This window comes from Ursus arctos, unplaced genomic scaffold (genome assembly GCF_023065955.2).
Source record: "Ursus arctos isolate Adak ecotype North America unplaced genomic scaffold, UrsArc2.0 scaffold_36, whole genome shotgun sequence".
Lineage (NCBI taxonomy): Eukaryota > Metazoa > Chordata > Mammalia > Carnivora > Ursidae > Ursus > Ursus arctos.
In genome coordinates this window covers 233,716-259,992 of record NW_026623050.1, presented here as the reverse complement: position 1 = coordinate 259,992, position 26,277 = coordinate 233,716, and the positions used below count along the sequence as shown (strand labels likewise).

Sequence of the window (26,277 nt, the reverse complement as noted above, 5' to 3'; positions counted from 1 at the left end):
AAAATAAAATATCCTGCATATACTTTTATTTTGACATTTTTAGTTTAAGAAAATATCTACTGACTTATTTGCAAATGTCTTATCAGGTAAAGGGCTAGTATCCAAAATCTATAAAGAATTTATCAAACTCAACACCCATAAAAGAAAAAATCCAGTCAAGAAATGGTCAGAAGACATGAACAGACATTTCTCCAAAGAAGACATACAAATGGGCAACAGACACATGAAAAAATGCTCAACATCACTCGGTATCAGGGAAATACAAATCAAAACCACAATGAGATACCACCTCACACCAGTCAGAATGGCTAAAATTAACAACACAGGAAACAACAGGTGTTGGCAAGGATGTGGAGAAAGGGGAACCCTCCTACATTGTTGGTGGCAATGCAAACTGGTGCAGCCACTCTGGAAAATAGTATGGAGGTTCCTCAAAAAGTTAAAAATAGAGCTACCCTACAATTCAGCAATTGCACTACTAGGTATTTAACCAAAAGATACAAACATAGTGATTCATAGGGGCACATGCACCCCAATGTTCATAGCAGCAATGTCCACAATAGCCAAACTATGGAAAGAGTCCGGATGTCCATGGACAGGTGAATGGATAAAGAAGATGTGACACACACACACACACACACACACACACACACACACACACACAGAGGAATATTACTCAGCCATCAAAAGGAATGAAAGCTTGCCATTTGCAACAACATGGATGGAACTAGACAGTAGTATGGTAAGTGAAATAAGTCAGTCAGAGAAAGACAAATACCAGATGATTTCACTCATATGTGGAATTTAAGAAACAAAACAGATGAACATAGGGGAAGGGAAGAAAAAATAAAATAAGATGAAAATTGAGAGGGAGGCAAACCATAAGAGACACTGAACTCTAGGAAACAAACTGAGGGTTGCTGGAGGGGAGGTGGTCGGGGGATGGGGTAACTGGGTGATGGGCATTAAGGAGGGCACTTGATGTAATGAGAATTGTGTGTTATATACAACTGATGAATCACTAAACTCTACCTCTGAAACTAAAAAAAAAAAAAAAAAAAAGAAAAAAGAAGAAGAAAATAGTGTACCAAACTATATATATGACTATATAAATAAATTTTCCCAGGTTTTTATAATAAAACTGAATGTCTTCTATAATGAAAGAAAAAAGAAAATATCTACTGACTTTCTACCATCAAAAATTAAGATTCGACTCTTACACCATGCTGGCTAATTCCCAAACACCAGTCCCTCCTTCATTCTATTTAAAAAGCTGTGCATACATGGGTCCCTCGAGGAAGTGATCGCTTTTTGGGCACTGGGTTAACGGCACTCTGTCAAGCTAAGGGTGTGGATCCTAGAGAAGAATACACATTCTACGCCTTGTTTGAGGATCTGCAGACACTGAGAGCTGAGGAAACCAAGTGGAACAAGTTCAGCAACTCTGGAGACATTAAGTAATCACAGGCAAAAGACCTGACACTTAAATATTCATATTAAAATCAAAGAGGGCACGTCCACAGGGTAAATTATCCTCCCAATGAGCGGTAGTCCCCCATCGCCTTTGATGAATTAATGGGGGAGGAGCAGGGAAGGGTTACAACCTTAAATTTATTGTGCGTAGGCAAAGAAAGCCAAGGCCTAACTCTGCTCACTGGGCATGACCATCATCCAGACTTGTCTGCATTAGTGTGCTTTATGGCAACCTATTGCTCCATAAAGTTCTAGTCTTACTTTATACGGCCCTCAAAAGCCTCTACCACTAGAAGAGCAGTTCTCCAAAGTTTCATTCCCAGTCCTTGGCAATGATTTTCTAGAGAGTTACCTTGCATAAAGGCATTTGCAGTGGTACCCTAGTAAAGGAATGGGCACACTTACCTTCAACAAAGAGCAACTCATACTCAACCCACTTATCCCCAATATCAGTAGCTGGGAGGTGGTGCCTAATTTTCATAGTCCTACAGATACCCAAAGATAGGTTTACAGTCCAGCCACTTTCAATCAATATCCATGAAGCTACTGACCCTGATACGCTAACCACAGCCAAGTTCTCCTGGGGTACGCTACAGTAGACTGCAGTGGAAAACACTACCAGCCAGAGACAGCAAAGAAGAGACGGGAGTACAGATTAAACCTGGGGTGTAGAGGACTACTCTTCTTCCTAAAACACTAGATTGCTGTGGTTGAACATCTTTTGACAGGCCCTTTATACCCAGAAGTAGGGTCTATGCAGGAGGATCGGAACAAAAAATGATACTAAGCTTTGTTTCATAGTCACTATATTTAATAACATAGTGATTAATAAAATGACACCTATTTGCTTGGGAAATAAATAAGCAAATCACAAAAAATTACAAGAAATTCTATAACCTCTGCTGAATATCTCAGCATTTATCCTTGTAGTCTTTTTTTCTATGTACAGACATACACTTACTAAAACTCACAGAACTGCTATGCATAGTTCAGCAATTCACATGGTCATACCTTGCAGGAAAAACTTATCTACTCAAGCTCTTCTACAGCAGAAAATCTTACGCTCCAATCAACATGCGGAGCCCCTTCCATAACTAGATTAGAAAGCGGTTACTTCTGTCCTCTCTCATCTTTGTTAGACACACACAATACTCAGCCCTCTACAGTTCTGAACTTTGATAAGAACCAATCCTTAACTAGAGAGGTATTTTTTTTTAACTTATAAAGTCTAATATTTAAAATAACTGTATTTGTTTCCTAGGGCTGCAGTACCGCAAACTGGGTGGCCTAAAACAATAGAAATGTATTCTCTCACAGTTCTGGAGGCTGGAAGTCCAATCGATATCCAGGTATCAGCAGGGCCATGCTGCTAGGCAAGGAGCAGGGGAAGGACCTGTCCAGGCCCTGGTAGCCTCAGGTCTTCCCTGGCTTGTCGGCAGCTGTCTCCTCCTGTGTCTCTTCAGTGTCATCTTCTCTCTGTGTCTGTCTCTGTGTCCAGATTTCCCCTTTTATAGAAATACAAGTCATACTAGATAAGGTCACACTAAAGATCTCCTTTTAACTTGATTACCTCTATAAAGACCCCATTTCCAAATAAGGTTACGTTCTGAGGTACTGGGGTTAGGGCTCCAATATTCCGGTGGGACACAATTGAACCCATAGCAAGAAAGACACTTTATTTTATAGATGAACAAACTATAGACCAATGCTGAGTAGTATCAAATGGGAAGGATTTCAGGGTCATTACTGAGAAGGTAAGGGGTGTCCTCAACTGCCTTACAGAGGCCTGGCAGGTCAAAGCTGTCTTGACTGGCATAAGACAGTTACCTTTATTTATTTTTTATTCTACACGTTTATTTTTTTTTCCAGAGGTATTTTTATTTTCCTTATTTTTTAAATTTTTTCATTTCTTTTTTAAGATTTAAATTCCAGTTAGCTAACATAGTGTAATATTAGTTTCAGGTGTACAATATAGTGATTCAACACTTCACTATATCACCTGGTGCTCAACAGAACAAGTGTCCTCCTTAATCCCCATCACCTGTTTCCCCCACCCCCCCCCACCCCTCCTCTGATAACCATCAGTTTGTTCTACAGAATTAAGAGTCTGTTTGGTGGGTTTGTCTCTCACTCACTCTGTTCCCCCCTTTGCTCATTTGTTTTGTTTCTTAAATTCCACATGAGGGAAATCATCTGTTATTTGTCTTTCTCTGACTGACTTATTTCATAAGTCTATTAGTATTCTTTAGATATATATTTTTAAGATTTAGTTTATTTTTGAGAGAGAGAGAGCACGTGAGTGGGGGGAGGGGCAGAGGGAGAGGCAGATTCCCCCACTGAGCGCAGAGCCCAACCAGGGGCTTGATCTCACAAACTCGGGATCATGATCTTAACGGAAACCAAGAGTCAGACGCTTAATCAACTGAGCCCCCCCGGCACCCCGGCACCTAGGATTTTTTACATACATGTTTGTCTCTGCTCTCCTGCCCTGAAAAAAATGCATGAAACTCAAGAAATGAAACCAGATTTTTAAAGCTCCTTTTCTGTGTGCAAGGAGAACCTCTGGAGGCTTTAGGCCCTCACATCTTGAGCCCAGCTGAGGGTATGCTCTCTGAGACGCCACCTCAAAAATTCTTCAAAGGAAAGTTTCCTTCCTAAATGCCTAGCATCACCTCTCTGGGAGACCAGAGGGTTTAAATCTCAGAACAGGACAAAATAAAGACCTTGGGCTACTTATCATCGATAATCAGGATGAATGCCATTAAGTCAACACTGACCAATTTCTTACAAGTGTTCATGAAAGCATTTGGGGTTTTATCTCTACAGTGAATAGGTTCTATCCAAAATCAGGAACCCTCATTTCATTTTTACTCATAATCATTTTTCTCGTTCCTCCACTTTTCACGGTAGCCACCATCTCCAAGTGCCCCGAACCTCTGCACCCTCTTTCCTTCACCATCTTCTTAGAATCAAGAGCCATGATGTAGGCAACTTGATTTCTCCTTTGTTTGACTCCTCATTTGTTCAGCAAATAAGTACTGATCTGCGTGGGAACCTTGGGATACAGAGAAGAATAAGATACTGTCCCTGCTCCCCAAGAACACAGACTAACAGAATGAGGGACAGAACAACTACAGTACAGAGAATCAGTCCAATGCTGGCTGAAGGCTCTTCTTCCCAAGATTCAGTGCAAGTCTCCCTTCTCCAGACTTCTTTGTTCCTACTCTAAGGTGCAAAAGGGGAAACTAGCACTTGAACTTCACAGGGTGTACCTTTACACGACTCAAAGGAGAAGGTAAGTGGAGAATGACAACACGAATGTGGATTACATCCAACATTCCACTTAGAAGCTCTCAGGAGCACAGCCCTTCTGGTCTTTTTTTCCAATTTGGTTCCCAGTCCCTGGGCTACATGCCAAGATTATATGCCTTCTAGAAAGGAGTCTTTCCCTGCCTGGATACAGCCTAATCCCCCTATTCCATAATCCAACCCCTTCTGAAGGGTAGAGGTCACGTAGGAATGAAGAAATTAGAGTTGTCAGTAGGGTCCTGCAAGGACACTTTCAAAATCAAATACATATAATCACACACATACTTACATACATACAACTTGGAGTAGTGAGGGCAGAAGAGAGCCTCAAGTTCAAGGTGGGGGCAGCCAGTTCAGAGCAAGAGGGCTGAGAACCTACCAGGAACTAAGAGCCCTCTGGGAGACCTTGAAGAGGAACAGGAACCTCCTTCCTACCCAATCCCTCTCAGGTCCAAAAAAGATGACGGGGAAGAGAAGCCATCTTTATGCCACAGACCTCAGCGGGATCACATCATTAAAAGATTTGAGGTAGGGCCAAAGGTGGGTGGGGAGTAAGGCAGGAGGGAAGGCAAGGCTTGTTTTCTTCCAATTAATATTATCTCAATATTTTGGGGACTCTGACACTTTTACTAAAGATTCTGGGTTTGGGGCAATGATTTTCATATACCGCAGTTTGCTCAGAGACTGTCAGTGTGGTAAGTCATGGCCAGGTGACCATGGAACTCCACACACAGGACTCTCCCTTATGATTTGTCCTAAGAGGAGCAAATGTGTCCGTGGGAAAAGAAGGCAAATTCAGGCCCACAACGCCTCCAGGCAGCCTCTGTCTAGCCCTCCACGTGCTCTGCCCTCTTCTGGAAGGAAGTGCTTTACTACACTGTTCTTTCAGTGCCTTCGGAAGCTGACCTCCCTCCCACCTCAGCTCAGGCTGGAGGACTCCTCACTCTTATCCCACTTCTCAACCTCAGCTTCGTTAATTCCCATATAGTCTTTCATCTTACCTCACAGGTCCCTTTCTCAGGGAAGTGGCCTGACCTTTGCTCTCTGCTCCCCCATCCAGGTGGCCAAGGTATAAGCTTTTATAGCACCTTGGATTTTCCTTGGAGCATTTATCAAGGTTTTCATTACACATCTGTATGGGTTTTGACTGATGTCTATTTCTTCCACTAAACTCTAAGCTCTGAAACCAGAGTCTGTGCTATTTTGATCATGATTATGTCCCCTCACCTAATAACCCTTGACATATACAAGAGTATAGATGCTTCACATGTATTCTTTATTAAGTAAGTATGCACACACCCTGACACAGGAAACAGTTGCAAGGCAATGTTCCTGGGTTTTGTGGGGAGTTTTTTCTGGCATGGCTAGTATCTTTCTGGTTCTTGAGAAGTAGCCTAATTCACCATGGGTCTCTGATCTCTAATGATTTGAGTTGGGACCCAAACAATACCTGGTGACGCTCTATGAGGCAGGCACCCAGAACTACTGTAGAAGTCAAGATTCCTGCTACCCTTCCTTGAGGACAGGACTTTTCGTTATTAATGCCTTACAGTCCCAGCGCTTAGGGTCCAGAGAGGGAATTCAGTAAAAAGTAATCCAGTAATCCAATAAAATGGAGCGCTATAATGGCTTAAGCACAGGCCGGAAGGAGGACAAGAGAGAGGCTCTTATCTAAGCCCTGGGGGCATCTGGGAGATATCTGTCAAAGGCGATTTCCACACTAAGTCTTGAAGAAGGTGTGAGAAGTAAAGGGAAAGGGATAGAGGTGGGGCAGAGTTGAGAGGAAAAAATAATTGAAAAGACCCAGACGGGGGGCCCCTGGCTGGCTCAGTCGGTTAGCACCTGCAACTCTTGATCTCAGGGTTAAGTGGAGCCTACTAAAAAAAAAAAAAAAAAGCAGCAGCCCAGACAGATGGGAGAGTGCGTATAAAGCATCCAGGGAACTGCAGAAAAACTTAAGATCTATGCAGGGAAGGAAGTACAAGAGGTGAGTCTGGAGGGAACATGGCCAGTGGGTTTACCTGAAGTCACTCAACCAACTGAGACACCCAGGTGCCCTAATAATTACAAACTTTTATTGAGGACTTATGCATAGAGTTAATGTGAATATTAAATGAGATAATACATGTAAAGTGTTCTGAAAAGTTCTACTAATGAAGCAGATATTTCCCCCATTTTATAGTTGAAGGTTTTGATCTATTTTACACTTCATAAGACTGAGGTTCAGAAAGGTTACGTAACTGTCCCAAGGTCTTATAATTAGTAATTAGACCCAACTCATTCAAGATGGATGTGAGGCAGCACAGCCAATTTTGTATGGACAAGGGAAAAGAAGAGGCTTTCAGCAAGCTGGAGATCATTTTGGTCAGTTCTGGAAAGGTGTGTAAATTAGGTACATTTTTTTTTTAATTGCGTTTTTTTTTTTTTTTAAGAGAGAGAGAGGATGTATAAGCGGGAGCAGGTGATTGGGGGAGAGGGGCAGAGAGAGGGAGGGAATCTCAAGCAGGCTCCACACCCAGCACAGAGCCCCACTCAGGGCTCCATCTTATGACCCTGAGATCATGACCGGAGCCAAAATCAAGAGTCAGACACTTAACCAACTGAGCCACCCAGGCACCTCGAAAGTGTGTAAATGAGGACACCTGGATTTAAGTGACAGAAACCCACTGGAATCAGCTTCAGTAAAACACATAAACACTACATTATAAGACAGAGCAGTGCTCCACGGAACCCGAGGACAACGACACATGAATCTTCAGCAAAGGTTTGAACAAAGGTACGGTTCTCAAAATTCATCCTCCATTCCAGCTCCTCTCTGTGTATCTGCTCCTATCTATATTTTCTCTTTGGAACTTGTTTTCTCTTTTTTTTGTGGTTTGCATGATAGAATATATAGGCAGGAACACCTGCAAGTTTGTATGTTGCCATTTCTCCCCTAGTCCCTCAGTTTTAATTTCTAATTCCCAAAGAACAGCCGTTGGCCCAATCTGGGTGAGATGCCCTTGCTGGAAAAATCAGCCATGCCCATAAAACCAGGCCCACCTGCCATGAACACAGGTGCTGGGAGAACACTCCTGTGGGGTGCAGCCATTCTGCAGGGGAGAACCAGTTACAAGGGGCAAACTGGATGACAACTCAACAGATACATGTACATTGAAGGAAAGAAATCGCTTACTGTCAGAGTTAGTTCTTCCTCTCCCTTCTCCACAGCCCAATTTTGTTGACATGTCTCATTTCCTCCTCCTTTTAGGGATAGGAGACTAGCAGGTAGGTATAGTTATAAGCCATCCTCAGAGGTGACTTTTTGTACAATTGTTAAAAACTGCAAGAAAAGTAATTCTCATAATTAGTAGCATTTCACAATTTTGTTTACTATGCCAAGAAATTCTTCACAACAAAGGAATTCTGCTGCAATTTAAGTCCGTCTCTTTTCTCAGACTTCATGGAGTGGTACGAAGCCGACTGGAATTGGCTTTAAAGGGATTAACAGGCATTTGAAAACTCCTCAGCATTCTTTACCAAACTGCAAAAATTACAGACCCCTCAACCCTTTCTTAATTAGATCTAATTAATATAGTCATGAGGTTAGTAGAGCCATTTGTATAGACAAACATGAGTATTACTCCCTGGCAGCTTTTCTCTCGAACTTCTGTGAGTGTCCTACTCTAGAGAATAAAACTGGACGCAGGACTCACCCAGTCAGGACAGATGATAAGTAAGGGGTCAGGATTGAGATGGCGAGGGAAGGGATTCAAGAGCCCTTCACAGAATCCACTGCAAGAAGAGCAAGTGAGCCTCCAAGGACCTGAAAGGTTATCTGGCAGCTACTCCATCCATCATGCTCTGGGGTCACCATGGCCTCCGACCCGGGCATTTGCTCTATTTTGTGGGTTCCTTAGATTTGCAGACTCCTCTGTTGATCCTGCTTACCTGTGGCTCAGGGTCAACACACCACCTTCTCTGATCCAGTACCACCAAGGCACCCCTGGATGATTCCATTTCTTACTCTGCATGCCAAATTTTCAAAATTAATTCTAAATATTTTCTATTTTTTTTTATATGTAGTTATTTAGGAACATGTCTTAAAATACGCAAATATAGGGGTGCCTGGGTGACTCCGTTAAGCGGCCAACTCTTGATTTCAGCTCAGGTTGTAATCTCAGGGTGTGAGATCGAGCTCCAAGTAGGGCTCACTCAGCCCGGATTCTGCTTAAGGATTTTCTCTCCCTCTTCCTCTGCTCCTCCCCACAGCTTGCACACACTCTCTCCCTCCCTCTCTTGAATAAATAAATATTTTTTTCTAAAAGATTTTATTTGTCAGAAGGAGAGAAAGAGAGAGAGCACACAAGAGGGGGAGCAGCAGTCAGAGGGAGAAGCAGCCTCCCTGCTGAGCAAGGAGCCCAATATGGGACTCAGTTCCAGGACCCCGAGATCATGACCCAAGCTGCAGGCAGACGCTTAGCCGACTGAGCCACCCAGGAGATCCGATAAAGCAATCTTTTAAAAAATAAAATATTCAAATATATGTAGTAGGAGCTCATTAAGAATGGAATAAATTACTTACATTCATCTATATGGAAACCTTGATTATCTAAGGGGGTACACATAATGAACTTCAATTACTAGTTTATTAAATTATAGTGAAACTAAAGGCCCTGTCAAAAGTTTTCTATTGGAAATGCTGTGCACAGCTAGTTTCTTATGGCTCTACCCAATCCTCTTGTTTACTACCTGACCCTCTTAATTTACTCCTCCTTGTTCTCAGGCTTGCTCGCCTGGCTGGCTCAATCCCACCAGACTGTAGCCACTATGAACGGCGTCAGTTCCCCTACACTCCCATAATAAAGTCGTGTTACAAAGGGAAAAGAGATAAGCTAATATTTGGTGATATTGGAGGGGGGATTTTTTTTCTAAAATAGCTCTTTTAATATTTCATCTTTGTTTCAAGAATATTAGAACTGTTCATAATTTATAGGCAACATCTGAATTTTACAAAATCCATCTTCAAGTTCTCCTGAATAACTCAAGCACTTTTACCAATTGAATATTCTCACATACCTTACAAATTAAAAAATAATTGACTCTAAATGACGACAATAATCACACCTACAATGCTAAAAGAAAAGCCCAATACAAGTGGGTCCTGTCTCAACATATTCCTTGAACTGAACTAAAGGACTCGGCCACCAGTTTCTATTATATTCCCTGAGATTAGTACTTAGCAGAATTTTTGTTGGGTGTAAATACAAAATGGCACCTACATAATTGTAAACATGCAAAAATAGGTCTATATGTAACCTAGAAGGCGATAAACAAAAATGAAAATACTTGGTTTAATTTTTTCTTTAAGATACTTAATAAAAATGCTTTCAAAAGATTTTTTTTTTTTTAATTTGAGCACTTCCTGAAAGTTTGAGTGACTACTTAAATGAAAAAGCTCTCCTGTATTATTATTGACATTCCTCATCAGGACCTTGAAACCCTTCCAATTACTGAAAAGTATGTTGAAACATAAGAGAAAAATAAGATACTTAGTACTCTGAGGAGGCTAGGTAAAATCCTGAATTTTTCAAAATGTTAACCAGACTCAGGGTGAGTCCTGAGGTTTTCACTTCTAAAAAAGTACTTGAAAACTTGGGAATTATGGATCCTCCCTGGAAGTCATCCTGGGCACTCAGGACTTCCTGGCAAAAATGGGCAACAAAGATTCATTTTGCACAAAATCACTACTCAGGTTTAAATTAGTAGATGTGAAAAATTTTAAAACACAAGGCTTATATTAAGAAGGAGATATATGTAAACTGAATCTAAGAAAGGCCCTAAAGAGCAAAATGATACTTTGCCTCCAAATGGGGAACAGCAGGAAGAATCCAAGGAAGTGGAAAAGAAAGAAAAACTCTGCATTTATATATGGTTCTTACGGGCAAGAAATAATAGGACCGGATTAGAATTGTAGTGGAATAATTTTAGATCTGAAAAGGAATTTACAGTTCTAATGCAAATCCCTCAATTTACAGATGAGGAAACTTGAGGCCCATTTATTTATTCATTTAACAAACATTTATTGTGTGCCTACATGCTCAATGCTAGAAATACAACAATGAACAAGACATGGTTCAAAGAGGGAAAGTGACTTGCCCAAAGTCATAAAGCAAGTTAGCAGCTAAATGGGCTCTTTGCACTGAACCCAATATTGTCTGATAGAATACAATCATTTCTGCATCTGTAAGTACACTAAGCCTTTGATGAAGGTTCTATGCAAAGATAAGATTTTCATATACAACCGATAAAAAAACATTCTGTAATATGAGGAGATGTCTATATTTTATACTTAGATGGTTTTAGAATCTATATAAAATAACCACAAAGTTTCTTAATTAACGCATGAAATGATAATTTCCTTGGAAGTGCTTTCTACTTTTTTAGTCATTAGGTATTCTATGTGCAAATTTTGACAATTCAAATTTTGAAATCAAGATGATTTCCAGTCATACAACTATGACTCTCACTATATTCTGTTTCCTTTAAATTGCAACTTTCATTCTACTAGTATTCTAATATTTTAGTTATTTTCAATAAACGACTCTATTTTCAAAGATCTACTTAGTTCTGCCATTAACCAGTTTACCTACCTTAATCATTCATAGCTCAACCAGTTTGGTAACGTTAGCATATAATTAACAAACAGAGATAAAGTTAATAAAATGTCCAGTATCATAACTTACATCTTTAAAAGAAAACTTACGAGCCTCATTTCAAAATGAACAATAGTACCTACACGAAAGGGAAAATAAGAGTTTGGAATCAACTTTTTTGTTATTTTTGGCAGGTTTAATAACCTTAAGAAAGCAATAGGGGAGGGGCACCTGGGTGGCACAGCGGTTAAAGCGTCTGCCTTTGGCTTAGGGCGTGATCCCGGCGTTATGGGATCGAGCCCCACATCAGGCTCCTCCGCTAGGAGCCTGCTTCTTCCTCTCCCACTCCCCCTGCTTGTGTTCTATCTCTTGCTGGCTGTCTCTATCTCTGTCGAATAAACAAATAAAATCTTTAAAAAAAAAAAAAAAAAAGAAAGCAATAGGGGAGTTCTTTAACATAGAAGAGGATAGGAGACCTTTACTAGAAAAGCAATGCTATAGTTTCAGAGTTCGTTTTTAATTAAACCAAAAGAAAAGGTATGAAGTTTTTATAACTTATTGAAATAAAAAGTTTTTGAGATAATCCTGACTGGAAAGTAATGTAACCTATATTCCAACAAGCCTGAGAATGATGGGAGAGATGAGGGGCTTTAAAAGCTCCCTGAGCTATACTATCAACATTACAACATGGAGCTCCACGGTTGATTTCCCATCCTTAGTCTCAAGAAGGCTCTCCTACTGCTGTACTTCCTTCCCCTGACCATTCATTCCCCGTTATTACTGTGCCTCCTCCCCACATAATCAGCTCTATGGAGGACAGGCACTGGACATTATCCATCTCTGAATCCGACCTTGAAGCACAGCACATTACTGACACTCAGTACTGAATCCCGTAGATGGTAACCGAAACTTAAGAACTGGTAACAACTGCTCTCATTCATATATCCATACTCTAAAACTAACTGTACTATCAAAAATTAAAACTACATCAGGAACATATGGTTCCACCTCAAACATCGGGGAATGTTAAATGCAGGGCAGGGCTGACCATTGTGAAAGGTCTGGCTACACAAAAAACTATGGCTCATGCAGCTCTAAAAATATCAACCACTTCTTTTTAAATAGAAAAGGTCAATTTCAAGCCTCATATAATGAAAGAAGAAAACTGTCTGGAATAAAAGAAACATTAAGTGAAAAAGAAATGACAAGATCATTTTATCTCTGGATTAAGACATTTTAATATACATAACGTATAGTACTTCATATAATTTATTAATGTCATTTTCTATAGGACACTGTAATTAATTCAGTGACATCAATATTGACCTCATACAGACAAAAGATGAAAGCTGGGTTTTCTTGTGTACCAAGTACAAAACACGTGCCAAAGAGTTACCACACACGACAGGTGTAAGAGATCAACTGTATGGATGACTCAAGTTTACAGTAGTTGCTTCACACGGTTTCCCCTCAAGACTTGGATGCCACCCAGTGATCCGTGTTTGTGCAAACACTATCTCCGACTGTCCAACTACCTCCTTTTGCCAGCCCCACTTTTGCCTGTTTTACTGCTGCCGCTGCTAGACTTGCCGGAAGGTTTTGAAGAGAAAAGTCTTGTCATGAACTCAGAAACATCAGGCAGCTCGTGGTTGGAATTCAGCATATTCATTGACTGCTCCATCTCCTGAAGAGGACAAAGCACAGTAACATGAAAGGTACTGGGGCCCTTCGAGTCAGCTAACAACTAACACTTCCATTACGGAAGGAGGAAAATAGAACAGATAGAAGCTACTGGTTCTCAGCAATGTTACTCCCAAACGCCCTTCAGAAACCACGTTTCATACCTCTCTTGTGAGCCTTAATTAATGTCCAATAAATCTTGCATTGGGTTTGATTCAGCTTATGTTTTCATAAAGGGTATTTTCTATGATTATATGTGATCATATTCTTATTTTATGTTTGCTGATTAAAATGCTTTTACTGTTTTAATGTTTTTTTAAACTCATGCTTTCTTTAGAGGCATATAAAAAAGTATCAGTCTTTAATTATATACGAAGGTTATTGGAAATGTTTGGAAAATAACTACGTATTTCCAACATTTTATTCCAAAGGCCCTTAGTACTAAATCTGTGAATACTATTATGACCTGAGTGACCTCAATCACAGCATCTAAAGAAAGCAACACAAATGTTACAAAAAATCACTGGCAGGCCTCATAAGGATCTGGCACTTTATTTTGAGGCTTTGTCCTCTCTCTATTGAGCCAACAATCTATAAAGTACTGTTCCACCTTTAACAATATTAATGTAATAAATGCTACACTTCAATTTTACATTAAATTCCAAAAGTGAACTTAAAATTTTATTAGTTCACACATTAAAAAAATAGCAAACACTGTATTATCTATCATTTAGAGTTGAACACCACTTGGATATTAGTTTAGGCTTTCTCTCCAAAGGAAGAATTTATACATGGGTTCTCAAGGAGAAAGTGCTTTTACAGATATGGCCAGGAAAAGAAACATAAGCATAAATCAAAATTGTTAACATGCTCTAATAATCAATAATTAAATATGTATGGCAAGAGGTCTTGAGATCCTGCAAAAATAATCATCAACTCTATTTTTGAATCCCTTCAATTCTGAAGCTCAACTTTTTACACTGCTTACTATATGCAAAGCACTTAGCAAGGAATGAACTTTTGATCCAATGTGACCTTCAATGTTTCCTTCTATTGATACCACAGAGTTAAGTGGCTTAACAGATACAAGGATTACATAGGATGTACACTTTCTGACCAACGCTAAAGCAAAAATGTCAAATTTGGCAATGAGACATTCCGAAATATCATAAAGCTTTTTTTAATCATGAAGCTTTTTCTCCTACGTCCAGCTTGGAAGAAATGCCTTGCCTTCTACAGAACTTAATCACCTACTACCTCAGCAAACTTTTATTTATTTTATGTGTATCTTATTTTCCCATTTAAAACACACTCTCTCACACATACACCCACAATCCTCTGATGGCAAGAAGAGGGTTTATAAATCCATTCTATTTCCTATATTAAACTGGATTCTGAGCTTGTTGACAACAGGGATGATACACAATTCATTTTTGCATCCCCAGTATCTATAACCTAGAGATCAACTAACAAATGTTCATTCAGCAATGAATAAGGTATCAATACATCAATATATTACATACAATGGAAAAACGTGGAACTGAGGAGAAACTTGTTGATGGTTTCCAGGTAGGAGAAAAATAATGGTTTAAAAACAACTCTGAAGATTTTATGGAAGCCAATATTTAAAAGAGACAAAGCAGTGGCACTAAATTTGAAGCATCTTACTTGGGAACTCCCCCTGCCCACTGCTGAACCAGTATGATTTTGTGGTGAAGAGTCTGGAAGCCACTATTCTATTTTTCTTCCTTGGTTATCAGAATTTGTGTGTGTGTGTGTGTGTTTGTGTGTGTGTGTGTGTGTGTGTGTGAACACATAAACTAAATGTACACTATGAAGAGTTTTGTAAAATAAAGGTAAATAGTAAAAAGCTATCATTTTGCAAACTGTATGGATTGGGATACCATTTCAACTATTTAACAAGTGAGGCCCAAAGAGAGTCATTTTAGCTATATGAAGAGACCCAGGCTTTTATCAGGCAGAACCAAATGAGTTTATCTGGTCCAGTGGAAACAACTAATTAAATGCCAGGAACACAATACTACGTTAATACAATCTCTGTATGAATTTGGCTTGGGAATTAGGATGAAGCTGAAAACACCCAAGCCATTCAGCCACAACAGCTGGTTCAGGAGTGAGAATATGGTTCAAAAATTCACGGAGGGGGCAACCATCTTACCCGTCTCATGTCAGGATCACTTGTATTGACCACTTTGGGCAGAAGCACAAATATCAATAATGGAAGAACCATCATCATAACCTGTGGAAGAAAAAGAAATCCAGAAAATGTTTTCCCACTTAACAGGAGAATAAAATCTACACTTAACAATTCATGAAATTAAAGATTCAAATGTTATATATAGAATAAAACTACAAGCACCACCTGAATTCTACTGACCCAGCCCTGTTGATACAAGGTGCTCCTCAATGTCTGACTACTGTAGAGTGTAAGAATCTTATGTATGTAGTTTTGGACTTTATAGACACCTCACTTCATATTTGTGCCACCCAACGTTTTGCAGAATTTACAATTTTATTCAACACAAACATTTTGCAAACGTAACTATCTATTCACTTTCTTTAATCTGCAGTGTGGCATTAGGAATGATGATCCTGATGGCTGGCTGGGGTCTTCCCAAGTGACTGTGGTTCTTGCAGAAAATATCATATTGCCCCTCCAATTAATACATACCCTCTTGAGCCTGCAACATAATACTAGGTGACTACTGTTAATAGATCAGTTTTGAAAAATGCCTTCAAAGCTTCTAGCACTAGGTCTGTTTCCATGGAATTTCAGAAATGAGAACATGGAAAGTATTTCTTAATAAACTTTGGAGTTTCATTGCTGATTTCTCCTATGCACTCTACCCTCCTGCCTCTTTGTGCCTGATAGCAGATTCTAGGTACTATTTATTCCTCTCAAACACTGTACAGTCCCCAAATATTCCTGTTTGTGTTTTAAATAGCTATCACCAAGGAATATGACCACTCCTTAGAAAATTTCAAAATAATAATTCAACTTCCAGAAGCAGAAAAAAAAAGGGGTCAATTTGTTTCCAAAGAATGTATTCTATTAGTGTTTTATTATTAGTGGACACCATAACATCAGTTTCATACCAAGTATTTAAATTATCACGGAATAATTTCTCTGTTTACTACACATGTGAAAAAAGGAGAAAAACGCTTACTCAAGCCATCAATAGTGACTGATCAATAAATGATGGCACATCCATCAGTGAACTAATATGCAGGCAGTATGAAGGATAAGACCGCTAACTCTACACGTGACTTACCACATACTCTTATTCCATTTGCATTTTAAAACATTTCATCATAAGTATTTATCCCATTTCTGTTGTATATTTCAATGTCAAATCAACCATGCAATTCTCACTACATTCTTTTCATTTTTATTCCCAAAGCTACTATTTTCCTAAAATCAATAAACTATTCACAATTACCCTTTCATCTAACAATCTGACCTCCTTTCTTCCTCACCGAGGTTAGACATTTTTGATTACCTGGAATCAAATGAGAGATTAGTAAAGATACTTAATTGTAGCATGATACATACCATTGGGTTCATTAGAAAGTCTGTCCAGCCCCATGATTCCCTTTTAATGAAGTAAGAAGGTGGACCTGAAGATTTCATTTGGAGAGGATAGGGCAGTCTGACCACTTCCGATGTTTTGATGTAATTCACATATCTTGCTCTGATAAAACCACATGAAAAAAGCATCAGTAGTTTTATAAAAAAACACTACTAGTTAAAAGAACTACTCATAATTTTTAGCAATACCTTTAGCTTTTTCCAAAATGCTTTGGCATCTAAACCTTTGATCTTAAAAATCTGATCAAAGTAGCTTTATCTGTATTTCTAAAGTATTTAGCAAAATGTAGAGGAAGAACAATAGACTTGAAATCAAGAGACCTAATTTCTAGCTGTAGCTCTGTCATTATGTAGGCCTGCGGGATTAAACAAGTTCCTCTCTGGTTATATCAAAAGTTCTTTTAGAATTCTTCTAGCTCTGAATCTCTTTGATCATATTTAATAATAAATTAATTTTGTTATAAGTACACAAAAATGCTGGATTTTATTTCTGTGATTGTCTGAGATATGCATTAATAAACACACCCAATTTTCAAGCCTATTTTGCAGGAAAAATTTATGATTTAACAAAGTCCTGCAACAGTGCCATAGATTAACACTATATTTCCATCAGAGATGCCATTAATTTTAATCAAAACTCTCACCCATATTCATACAGGTTCCATTTTACTTTTTGAAAACTGCCTCCCCACTGCTCCCTCATCTCCTTTCAGAACTTCTACTTGACACCTGTTCAACCTTTTCATTCTCACTTGGCATCTTGTTAAATTCTTTCACAGTGTCCATTCCTTTATGCGTATTGGATTCTGAGTAAGTTTTTTCTGATCCATCTTCCAGTTCATTAAACCTCTGTTCAGTTGCTTAACACATGCGTTGAGTTTTGTATTCCAAAGCCTATATTTATTGGTGATGTTCTATTTTATTCTTTTTTCAAATATCTATAGTATCTTACTCTTATGGCAATAAATCTTTCATTTGTTTCAGCATTTTAAATACACTTTAAACTATTTCATAGTCCATATCCAGTAATTCTATTATCTAAGGTTCTTAGAGGTCTAATTCATCTGCTGACTCAATGTACATTGTTTTCTTGGGTATTTGATAAGTTACATACTTTATTTATGTATGGGCCTGGACAGAGAGTAACTCCCTGCAGAGAGGTTATACATCTGTCTCCACCAGGAGTCCAGGATCATGACCAGGGATGATCTTGTTAATTGCATGGCTTGAAAGTTTCTGGATTAGGCAGGAAATAATAAATTCACACTCCAAATTTCAATGAGGGTAGGACAGTAACTATTAAATTTCAGGAGAGATTTTTCCTTCCAAAATTGGGCCAGGGCCAGATTGGGAGGTCTTTTTGGATTTTAGTGCCAAGGGTCAAAGGGGGAATCAAGTCTTAGATCTAATTTCGGCTCAAAGCAAGCCTAAGGCTTATCTCTTACCTACATACTGCTAATAAAATCTAAGCTTTTTCTTGCCTTTTTTTTTTTTTTTTTTAAAGCAGGCTCCATGAGCTGAGATTGAGAGTTGGATGCTTAACCGACTGAGACACCCAGGTGCCCCAAATCTAAGCGTTTTGGTTAGAATATCAAAACCCCCAGGAGGGAAAGTGGTTTATAGTTTGTCCCCCAAGGATTTCCCTTCCTCCTCTGGAAGCTATACATTTAAAAGGAAATGTTTGTCATATTACCACACATGCTTACAAAATATTGGTGAAGAACATTTGGATCTTACATGAATTCCTCTCTGTTCTCTATCTATCCCACCCACAATTATTAAAATGATAAGGGCCTTGTTTTAGACCTATGCTTCAGGCATCCAATCATCAGGAATGGAACTGAGAATATGAATTCCACTGCTGCAACCAGTCCTTAAATGCTAAAGCACGAAGTACTCTTTACCCAAAGCAAAAAAGCAAAAAAACTTTATATATCGAAAAATATTTCCACTTGCTTACTTTATTCAAAGTTCAGAGCATAGTAAATAAAAATAAATTTTAATTTCTAATAGACAAGTATCCCCTTTTAACAACTCTCATTACCTGTTAAGTGTGTATATAATGTATCGTGTAATCTACATACCCACCCGTCTCCAAGTTTACAAGTCTAAAACACATAAAAAGTCATGATAAGTTCTTTAAAGTTTAGATTTAACATACTAGGATTTTACCTATGTATTTTCTTATAAATCTTTACACGTCTAAAAAGATGTGAGAAATTTGATACCTAATGAGATTCATCTACTTTGAAAAAATCCATTTATTCTATCAAAGAATATTTATAAACATATTTACAAGACATTACCTTCAATTCAAGCTTTACCCTTGCTCTAAACAGCCAACAGCAAGAAATATGATTAGAATTTGGGCAAACTAGACTATTCTAAGACAACAATTTAACTTCAAAAATCGGGGTGGAAAGTAATTTGTTTCTAAAGTTTACTTTTAGGGGTGGCTCAGTCGTTAAGTGTCTGCCTTCGGCTCAGGGCGTGATCCCGGCCTTATGGGATCGAGCCCCACATCAGGCTCCTCCGCTGGGAGCCTGCTTCTTCCTCTCCCACTCCCCCTGCTTGTGTTCCCTCTCTCGCTGGCTGTCTCTCTCTGTCAAATAAATAAATAAAATCTTTAAAAATAAATAAATAAAATAAAGTTTACTTTTAGTGGCATCATTATATTAGTTTCATGATAATATCAAAAATTTAAATTATAATCATCTCTGTTCACTACACGTGTTAAAAGAGGAGAAAGAAAACCCTACCTGTCCATCAGTAGGCACTGGCATCAATGGACTAATATGCAGCTGATATAAAGATATGAGACAGCTCTATGTGTGACTTACTCTATGTGAATTATAGCATATTTACATATTATATTTCTATGACTTTCAATGTCCAAAAACAAAAGGCAAAGAAAAAAGAAAAACATTTTAGTTGTAAACACTAACTCAAATGGAAATATTATGGTACCAACTGAACATATCTCTATTATGTCAGTGCAATTTGGGGTCTCTACAAATCATCCTAAATATTCTCAGCACATACCAAAAAGGTCAGTAATAAAACAGAGCTCCTCGAACCTCAAAATATTTTTGCTTTTGCAATACCTATGCTTTATTACTGTAACATGGAGTTATTTTGTGATAGCTCAAAGAAGAGATATTACCACTCAAAATTCTCTCATATTTGTCACCATACCTCAATAAAGCCAGAAAAAAATAAACAAATAAATAAAATTGTTTCATATACTTCCTGGTCAGATGAGACCAAAGAGAATACTACTAGTATGGGACAATAAAAAATATAAAAATAAACGGAGGAATAACAGAAGGAACAACTGTGGACATCTACACGATGGATTCCAACTTCAAATGGATTTGTGGTATTCTATACTCACAGTCTGAATTAGTCCAGCATTTTCATCTCAACTGCAAAGCATATGTTCATCTACTTTGAAATTACACTGTGCTTTTTTCTTTTCTTATCATGATCCTCACTCTGAGATAAACTACACAATGTAAACTATTGTTTGCCCCAAAATACTAAATTTCCACTGCATGCTAAGTATTTCAGAGAGGAAGAACTGCAGAAATTTCTAGATCAATACATTATTAAGTAGGTACTAAGAGGTATTATCAAAATATCCCAGTGAAAAACAGGTGGCAAATAACATTTCCAATTTAGAAAAGTTAAATTATTTCCCACTTTAATTATCATATTTCCTTTTTTTTTTTTAAGATGTCTTTTTTCTTTAAGATTTATTTGTCAGAGAGTAAGAGAGAGAGAGTGTACAAGCAGGGAGATTGGCAGGCAGAGGGAGAAGCAGGCTCCCTGCTGAGCAAGGAGCCCTGATGCGACGCAGAACTGGATCCCAGGGTCCTGGGATCATGACCTGAGCTGAAGACAGACGCTTAACCGACTGAGCCACGCAGGTGCCCCAATCATATTTCAATTATAACTTTCACAGGGCTTTTGCTCTCATAGTACGTAATCTTGCCTCTTCTCTATTATAATCATATTAGGAGCTTTAAAATAAATTGTAAGCCAGAGCGGGAGGAAGTTCAACTTTGCAGTATTACCAATGCTCAGATTAAAACAATATAAGGATATGGGGGGGGGGGGCAGATGGGAAAAAAATTTTAAAAATTAAAGACAACATAAGGATATTTCATGGAATACCTAGTTTAAGTGAGAAATTTCAACCCTAACTATAAATTCTAAAAGGAATATAGGAGGTATTCAGTAGCCTCGCCTTTTGTAAAAACTAAATCAGGTGCCCTTACCTCGTTTTTCCTTTTGAGGTGATATCTACTCGGACAGGATCAAACCTGTAAGCTGGAGATATAACTTCCACTACATAAGATCCAGAAGGTATATCATGAACCACAAAACTCCCATCTGTCCTGGAAAAGTGAAAATCATATTTAGACACTTCTGATTAACAGCTTGCTTTTTTCCTATGTTCTAAATCATCTGTTAACTCCCAAATCACCCTCCCATCAAATGACACAGAAATTAACAACAACAAAAAAAGTGCCCAAACTGGCAAGAATTGTCCCCAAGCTTCAGCTTCCACAATCACACAGGAGTGTTCTGAAAATACCCCAGAGCACACCACAGGAGCAGAGAGAGAATCCTAACATAGAAAGTACTTCTAATTCCTTCAGTGGGATAGTTGGTAACAGGAGCACAATTTCAATTCTGAAGCCATGTCTTGATTCAAGAAAATTATCAATATGCACTATTACTATATTAAGGTTCCAATTTTGCCAATCCCTTGCAACAATTCCTTAATTAAAAATAAAGGGCTTTCTTTCTAGTTTTTGTTTGCATTTTGTTGTTTTTCTTTCTTTCTAACAAGATGGTCATCAAGTATCATTTGTTCCACTTGTTAAAAATAGTTCCCATTTACTCTGGTTACTTTTGTTTGGATATATAGAAGTTTGTCAGCTTTATGTAGTTAAAACTATCTGCCTTTTCCATAGTGATTTCTCCTAAGTCTTCTAGACTTAGAAAACCATCCCACCAAGGGCTGATAATACCAGGTTCACAGATCAAAACAATTTGTTTTGATAATGAGAAACTGACATTCTGAGGAAAAAGAAGTTTCTGTTTCAGGAAAACAAATGATCCTAAAAGGATCTGCTGTATCAGAGAAGTCCCAGTATTGTCATACACTAAATAACGCTTCTTAAATCATGGGGCTCTTTCGGAGCGCCTGGGTGGCTCAGTCGCTTAAGCGTGTGCCTTCAGCTCAGGTCATGATCTCAAGGTCCTGGGATCGTGTCTCAGGTCAGGCTCTCTGCTCAGCGGGGAGGCTGCTTGTCCCTCTCACTCTCCGTCTGTGCTCACTCGCTCTCTCTCTCAAATAAGTAAGTAAAATCTTTAAAAAAAAAAAAAATCATTAGGCTCTTTCACAGCTAGAGGAATAATTGATTCTGCCACACCCAAAATATTTACTAAAAAGTAAGAGAGAAAGATATTCCTTGCTATTTCAAAGTACACACTGAACTAAAACAGAATTGAAATGTAAACATCAAGTTAACTTATTCCTGGGCTGGATCTCTTCACTGGCCCTTCACACCCACTCCCCATCCTTCAACTCTTTGTAGGCTGGAGGAAGGAAAGAAAATGAGCGTGGTGTATTTTTCCCCAGCTCTCCCCCAAAAGCCCACCTCTGACTTGCTGTGTCAAGGGACACTGCTCCTTTCAAGACAGTCCTTTCTTTCCCCTAGGTCCCAGTAACCTTTACCTCCCCTACTTCCTTCAGGCTTAGAGGTAATAGTAGCCATGAGGTTGTAAACTCTAGAGCACTGTACAATCTGGTTGTTTCCCTACACCATGACTACAATGTTTAATCCTTTCATCAGACTTTCCTTGAATGAACAAATTTCAAAACATTTTTCTAGAACCAGAAAAAGAAAGAATTAAACTAATGACTGTGCAACACAAGTAAAAGAAATAACTACCCAAAGGAAAAAGCAAATCTATCTCTCACCATTAGGTAAATATTTTCTTTTAGAAAGATAACACAAATTTTATAACAGAATTTTTTTAAAAACTTGACTTTAAAAATGTACTCTGCAATATGTAAGCTCTGTTGGATCCTGATTTGAAACAATTACATAAAGCATTTTTGAGATAAATGAACCGGGTATTAGATGAAGTTGTAGCATTATTACTTGTTTTATTAAATCAATAATGGTATTGTGGGGTTTTTTTAAGCCCTCACCTTTTAGAGACACATAATAATGCTTTTTCAAGGGAAATTATATTTAGGGTCATATTTAAATATTCCAGAAAAAAAAATACACTGTACAGAGGAGACATGAAACTGAACAGTAGACTGTGATGTGATGGGTACCTAAGTATTCACTATTGTTTATTTTAGTAATATCTGCAATTTTCCATAATAAAAAGTTCCCCAAAAAAGTAGTGTATAATCTTACTACATCAAAAAAATTGAAAACTACCTAAATGTCCCCAAACTGAAGACTTGTTAAATAAATTATGCTTTATATACACAGTGATGAGGGCAAGAAGTGGCATGAAGCACCCTCCGTCAAAACTCCCCTCCACTATTAGCCAAGACCCAAGCCACCACCAACAAGCCTAACTGCTCTTAAGTCAAAACTGCATGCTAGTTATGCATAAGTACAAGACAATTTACTATCCCTCTTCCAACAAGTTTCCCGCCATAAGCTCCTCATATTAATTCTTAACCTTTCTACAAACAAATGGAAAAACATGACGTGGTGTCAGAAACAGCTCACAAAATATTAACCGAAAAAAAGTTTACAAAGTGCTATATACTGTATTTTACTATTAAAAACAGGTCATATGACTACAAAAAGGCTGGAAAAGATACAATAAAATGTTAAGTCTTGTTATCCCTAATTTCTTGTTTATGTTTTCTTCAATAAACATGACTTATACATTACTTTAAAATAAAAATAATATACGTTTTTTAAAAGAATTGAATACTGCAGAAAAGAGAAGCCAAATGGTCAGTTTAGACTAATTTCCCAAGGTTTAATTGAGAGGTTTTTCATTAAAACATCATTACATGGGGCAAACCCTAAAGGATGCCCTAATGCCGGATTTGTAAAGACAAATAGTATTGAAAGACTAGCTTCTCATCACTACCTATTAGTCTAAGATTCAAATTCTTATTTAACAGAACCTGGATGATCTGAATATTTGCAAATCCGATTTAGAAGTAAACGTCCAAATTTAAGACGTCTGGGTTTCAAATACCACTTGCTGGTATACAAACCTATCAGAGAAACACTTTCCTAAATATTTTCTTTCAGTTCACATTTTCACCTCCCAAGTAGCGAATGAAAAACTTAAAATCACATTTGTGCCTAAACATCTGAAAAGCAGGCTGCTGCAAAACTGGAGTATTAATAAATTCACCACATTCTTTAATATAGGCTGAAATCCCATTTTTACTAATAACTAGAAAAGACAGAAGCACTTAGGCAAATGTGGAGAAACCCCAGTCTCACATAAACGCCACCAAATGTGATGTTGCAAATCCCTAGATGAATTCAACTAAAAAAGAACAACAATCCCACCTCCAGGCAAAAAAAAAAAAGGTGCTTTGATTAGGGACTTCAGGGCCCATTAATTTGAGAAGCGGCAACATTAGCTTCCCAGTCTATGCCATCATAGAAGTCCTCTGGGTTTTGAGAATTCCCAGTTGCTTAGCATCTTTCTACACATCAAGCTGCCAAAAGACTGAAATGAATGCAAAAGGTGGCCAGATTCTAGAGAAACCGAATAAGATGCAAAGGAAAGAATGCAGCATACAACAAATAAGGGGTCCACCTGTCTCCAGAGCCCAGGAGGGGTCGACCCCTACAAGGCAAAAATGGAGTTGAAGAAAACGGATCCCACTGCTCCGACCCTGGGGCAAGCACCTGCCACCCTCATTTCTGAGGTACAGGGAATAGGGTGATGGGGAGAAAAGGGGAAAGCGTCGGGCTGCTTCCCAAAGTCTCCCAGCACAGACCGCTATTGGAACCCACCCCTTCACCCTCCGACAGCGACGTCGTCAGCTCTTGACACTTGGCTCTCCTAGAGGAAACTCCCTTCCAGCTTCCACGCCAACCGCTTTCCCGCTGCCCATAAGATGCTCACTTAAGGAATCCGACATGCTCTTCTCCGTCTACCAGCACTCGGGCCGCCGAGATCCAGTCCTGGGGCTTCACTCCTGGAACCACCGCACGTCCCTCAATCTTGAAGCGATCTCCTATGCCGACCCCAATCCCGCCTGACCCATCGGCAGTAGCCCCAGGCAGCTCCGAACTCTGGGCATCCCCTGATAGCAACAGCAGAAGGACGGAAAAGAAGCCCCAAAGAGCGGCCGCCATGACAGCAGCTCTCAGCGGCCAGGCCGGCAGCCCCGGAAGCTCTCCCAGCCTCCCAGTCGTCGTCGGCGCCGCCGCCGGCCGATGTCGTCATCAGTGCGCGCCGAGTCCTGGCACGAGCTGAGCGCTCAAAGCCGAGGGAAGGAGTCTTGAGCCAATCGCCTTGCGAGGCGGAAATGAGGCAAAGTACTGCCGCGAACTCCGGGTGCTCGGGATTCGAAGGTGCTCTGAGGAGAGTGTCAAGCGCTTCTGAAGGGAGCCGCCCGCAAAGCGAAAGTGGTGCGGTGTGTGTTGCTGCGGCAGCCAGGACCGCACGGGTTTAAAAGACCGACCGTGACACTAAAAGCGACTCCGATCTGAAGTAGTATCTGCGAGTGAGGCTCCGGCTTCAGGAGAAACGGGTCCAGCAGAGAGCGTGTAAAAAAGTTCTAGAGGGGCGCCTGGGTAGCGCAGTCGTTAAGCGGCTGCCTGCGGCTCAGGGCGTGATCCCGGCGTTCTGGGATCGAGCCCCACATCAGGCTCCTCTGCTGGGAGCCTGCTTCTTCCTCTCCCACTCCCCCTGCTTGTGTTCCCTCTCTCGCTGGCTGTCTCTCTGTCACATAAATAAATAAAATCTTAAAAAAAAAAAAAAAAAGTTCTAGAGATTCCCCAAGACGTGCGGGATGAAGAGGCTCCAGTTTGTGTATTTAAAGGAGATCGTGTCTCTGCACAGAAAATAGCTGGGAAATCACCTGCACTGTTTACGAAGGGTTGCCTCTGGTGAAAAGGGAAAGAGTGGAGGGGCACTGATCTGGTAGGACACCGTTCGTTCCGTTTGAATGCGTCACCGTAAACACAGCGTGGGGGCTGGGGACACCTGCCAGCGTCCAGCGTGGGGACTAGGCCAAGATGTCAGACATCATCTTCGGTCTTCTCATTTTTTTTAATGATAGAAAGGGAAGTGACTTGCCTTTGTGGGCTATAATCGTTGTCCTCTCGAATACAAATCTCTAATTATCGAAGGAAATGTATGGTTTTGCTCTGTGAACGCTTAGACTTAGCCTCCCAAAGAAAAATGATAAAAATTGGGAAAAGGGATACAAGAGCCAAGTCCTCTGAGCCACTGGCAAGGGGTGGAGTCGGAGCACTTGGGGCCACCCCATACTCGATATTCTCCTGAGCATCAGCAGCTGTCAGTGAGAGGTACTTTCCCTCTGAA

General features: G+C 39.4%; 1 protein-coding gene across 1 annotated transcript; it reads right to left on the bottom strand.

Moving 5' to 3' along the window:
• Positions 1 to 10,819: 10,819 nt before the first annotated feature.
• EMC7 (ER membrane protein complex subunit 7) lies at positions 10,820 to 25,181 on the bottom strand. The gene is made up of 5 exons (XM_026480081.4): positions 24,850 to 25,181; positions 20,988 to 21,107; positions 16,672 to 16,810; positions 15,277 to 15,357; positions 10,820 to 13,101 (listed from the first exon to the last, which is right to left on the bottom strand). The coding sequence occupies exons 1-5, from the start codon at positions 25,080 to 25,082 to the stop codon at positions 12,949 to 12,951; spliced, it is 726 nt and encodes a 241-aa protein (XP_026335866.1). The 5' UTR covers positions 25,083 to 25,181; the 3' UTR covers positions 10,820 to 12,948.
• Positions 25,182 to 26,277: the final 1,096 nt, after the last annotated feature.

Bases quoted from the DNA above. Each gene is read 5' to 3' on its own strand.
- EMC7 (XM_026480081.4), bottom strand. From the start codon at position 25,082: ATGGCGGCCGCTCTTTGGGGCTTCTTTTCCGTCCTTCTGCTGTTGCTA. The intron at 16,811-20,987 runs GTAAGGGCACCT...TGGTTTTATCAG, and splicing joins ACCTCAAAAGGAAAAACGAG to AGCAAGATATGTGAATTACA. The intron at 15,358-16,671 runs GTATGTATCATG...TTTCTTCCACAG, and splicing joins ACTTTCTAATGAACCCAATG to GTTATGATGATGGTTCTTCC.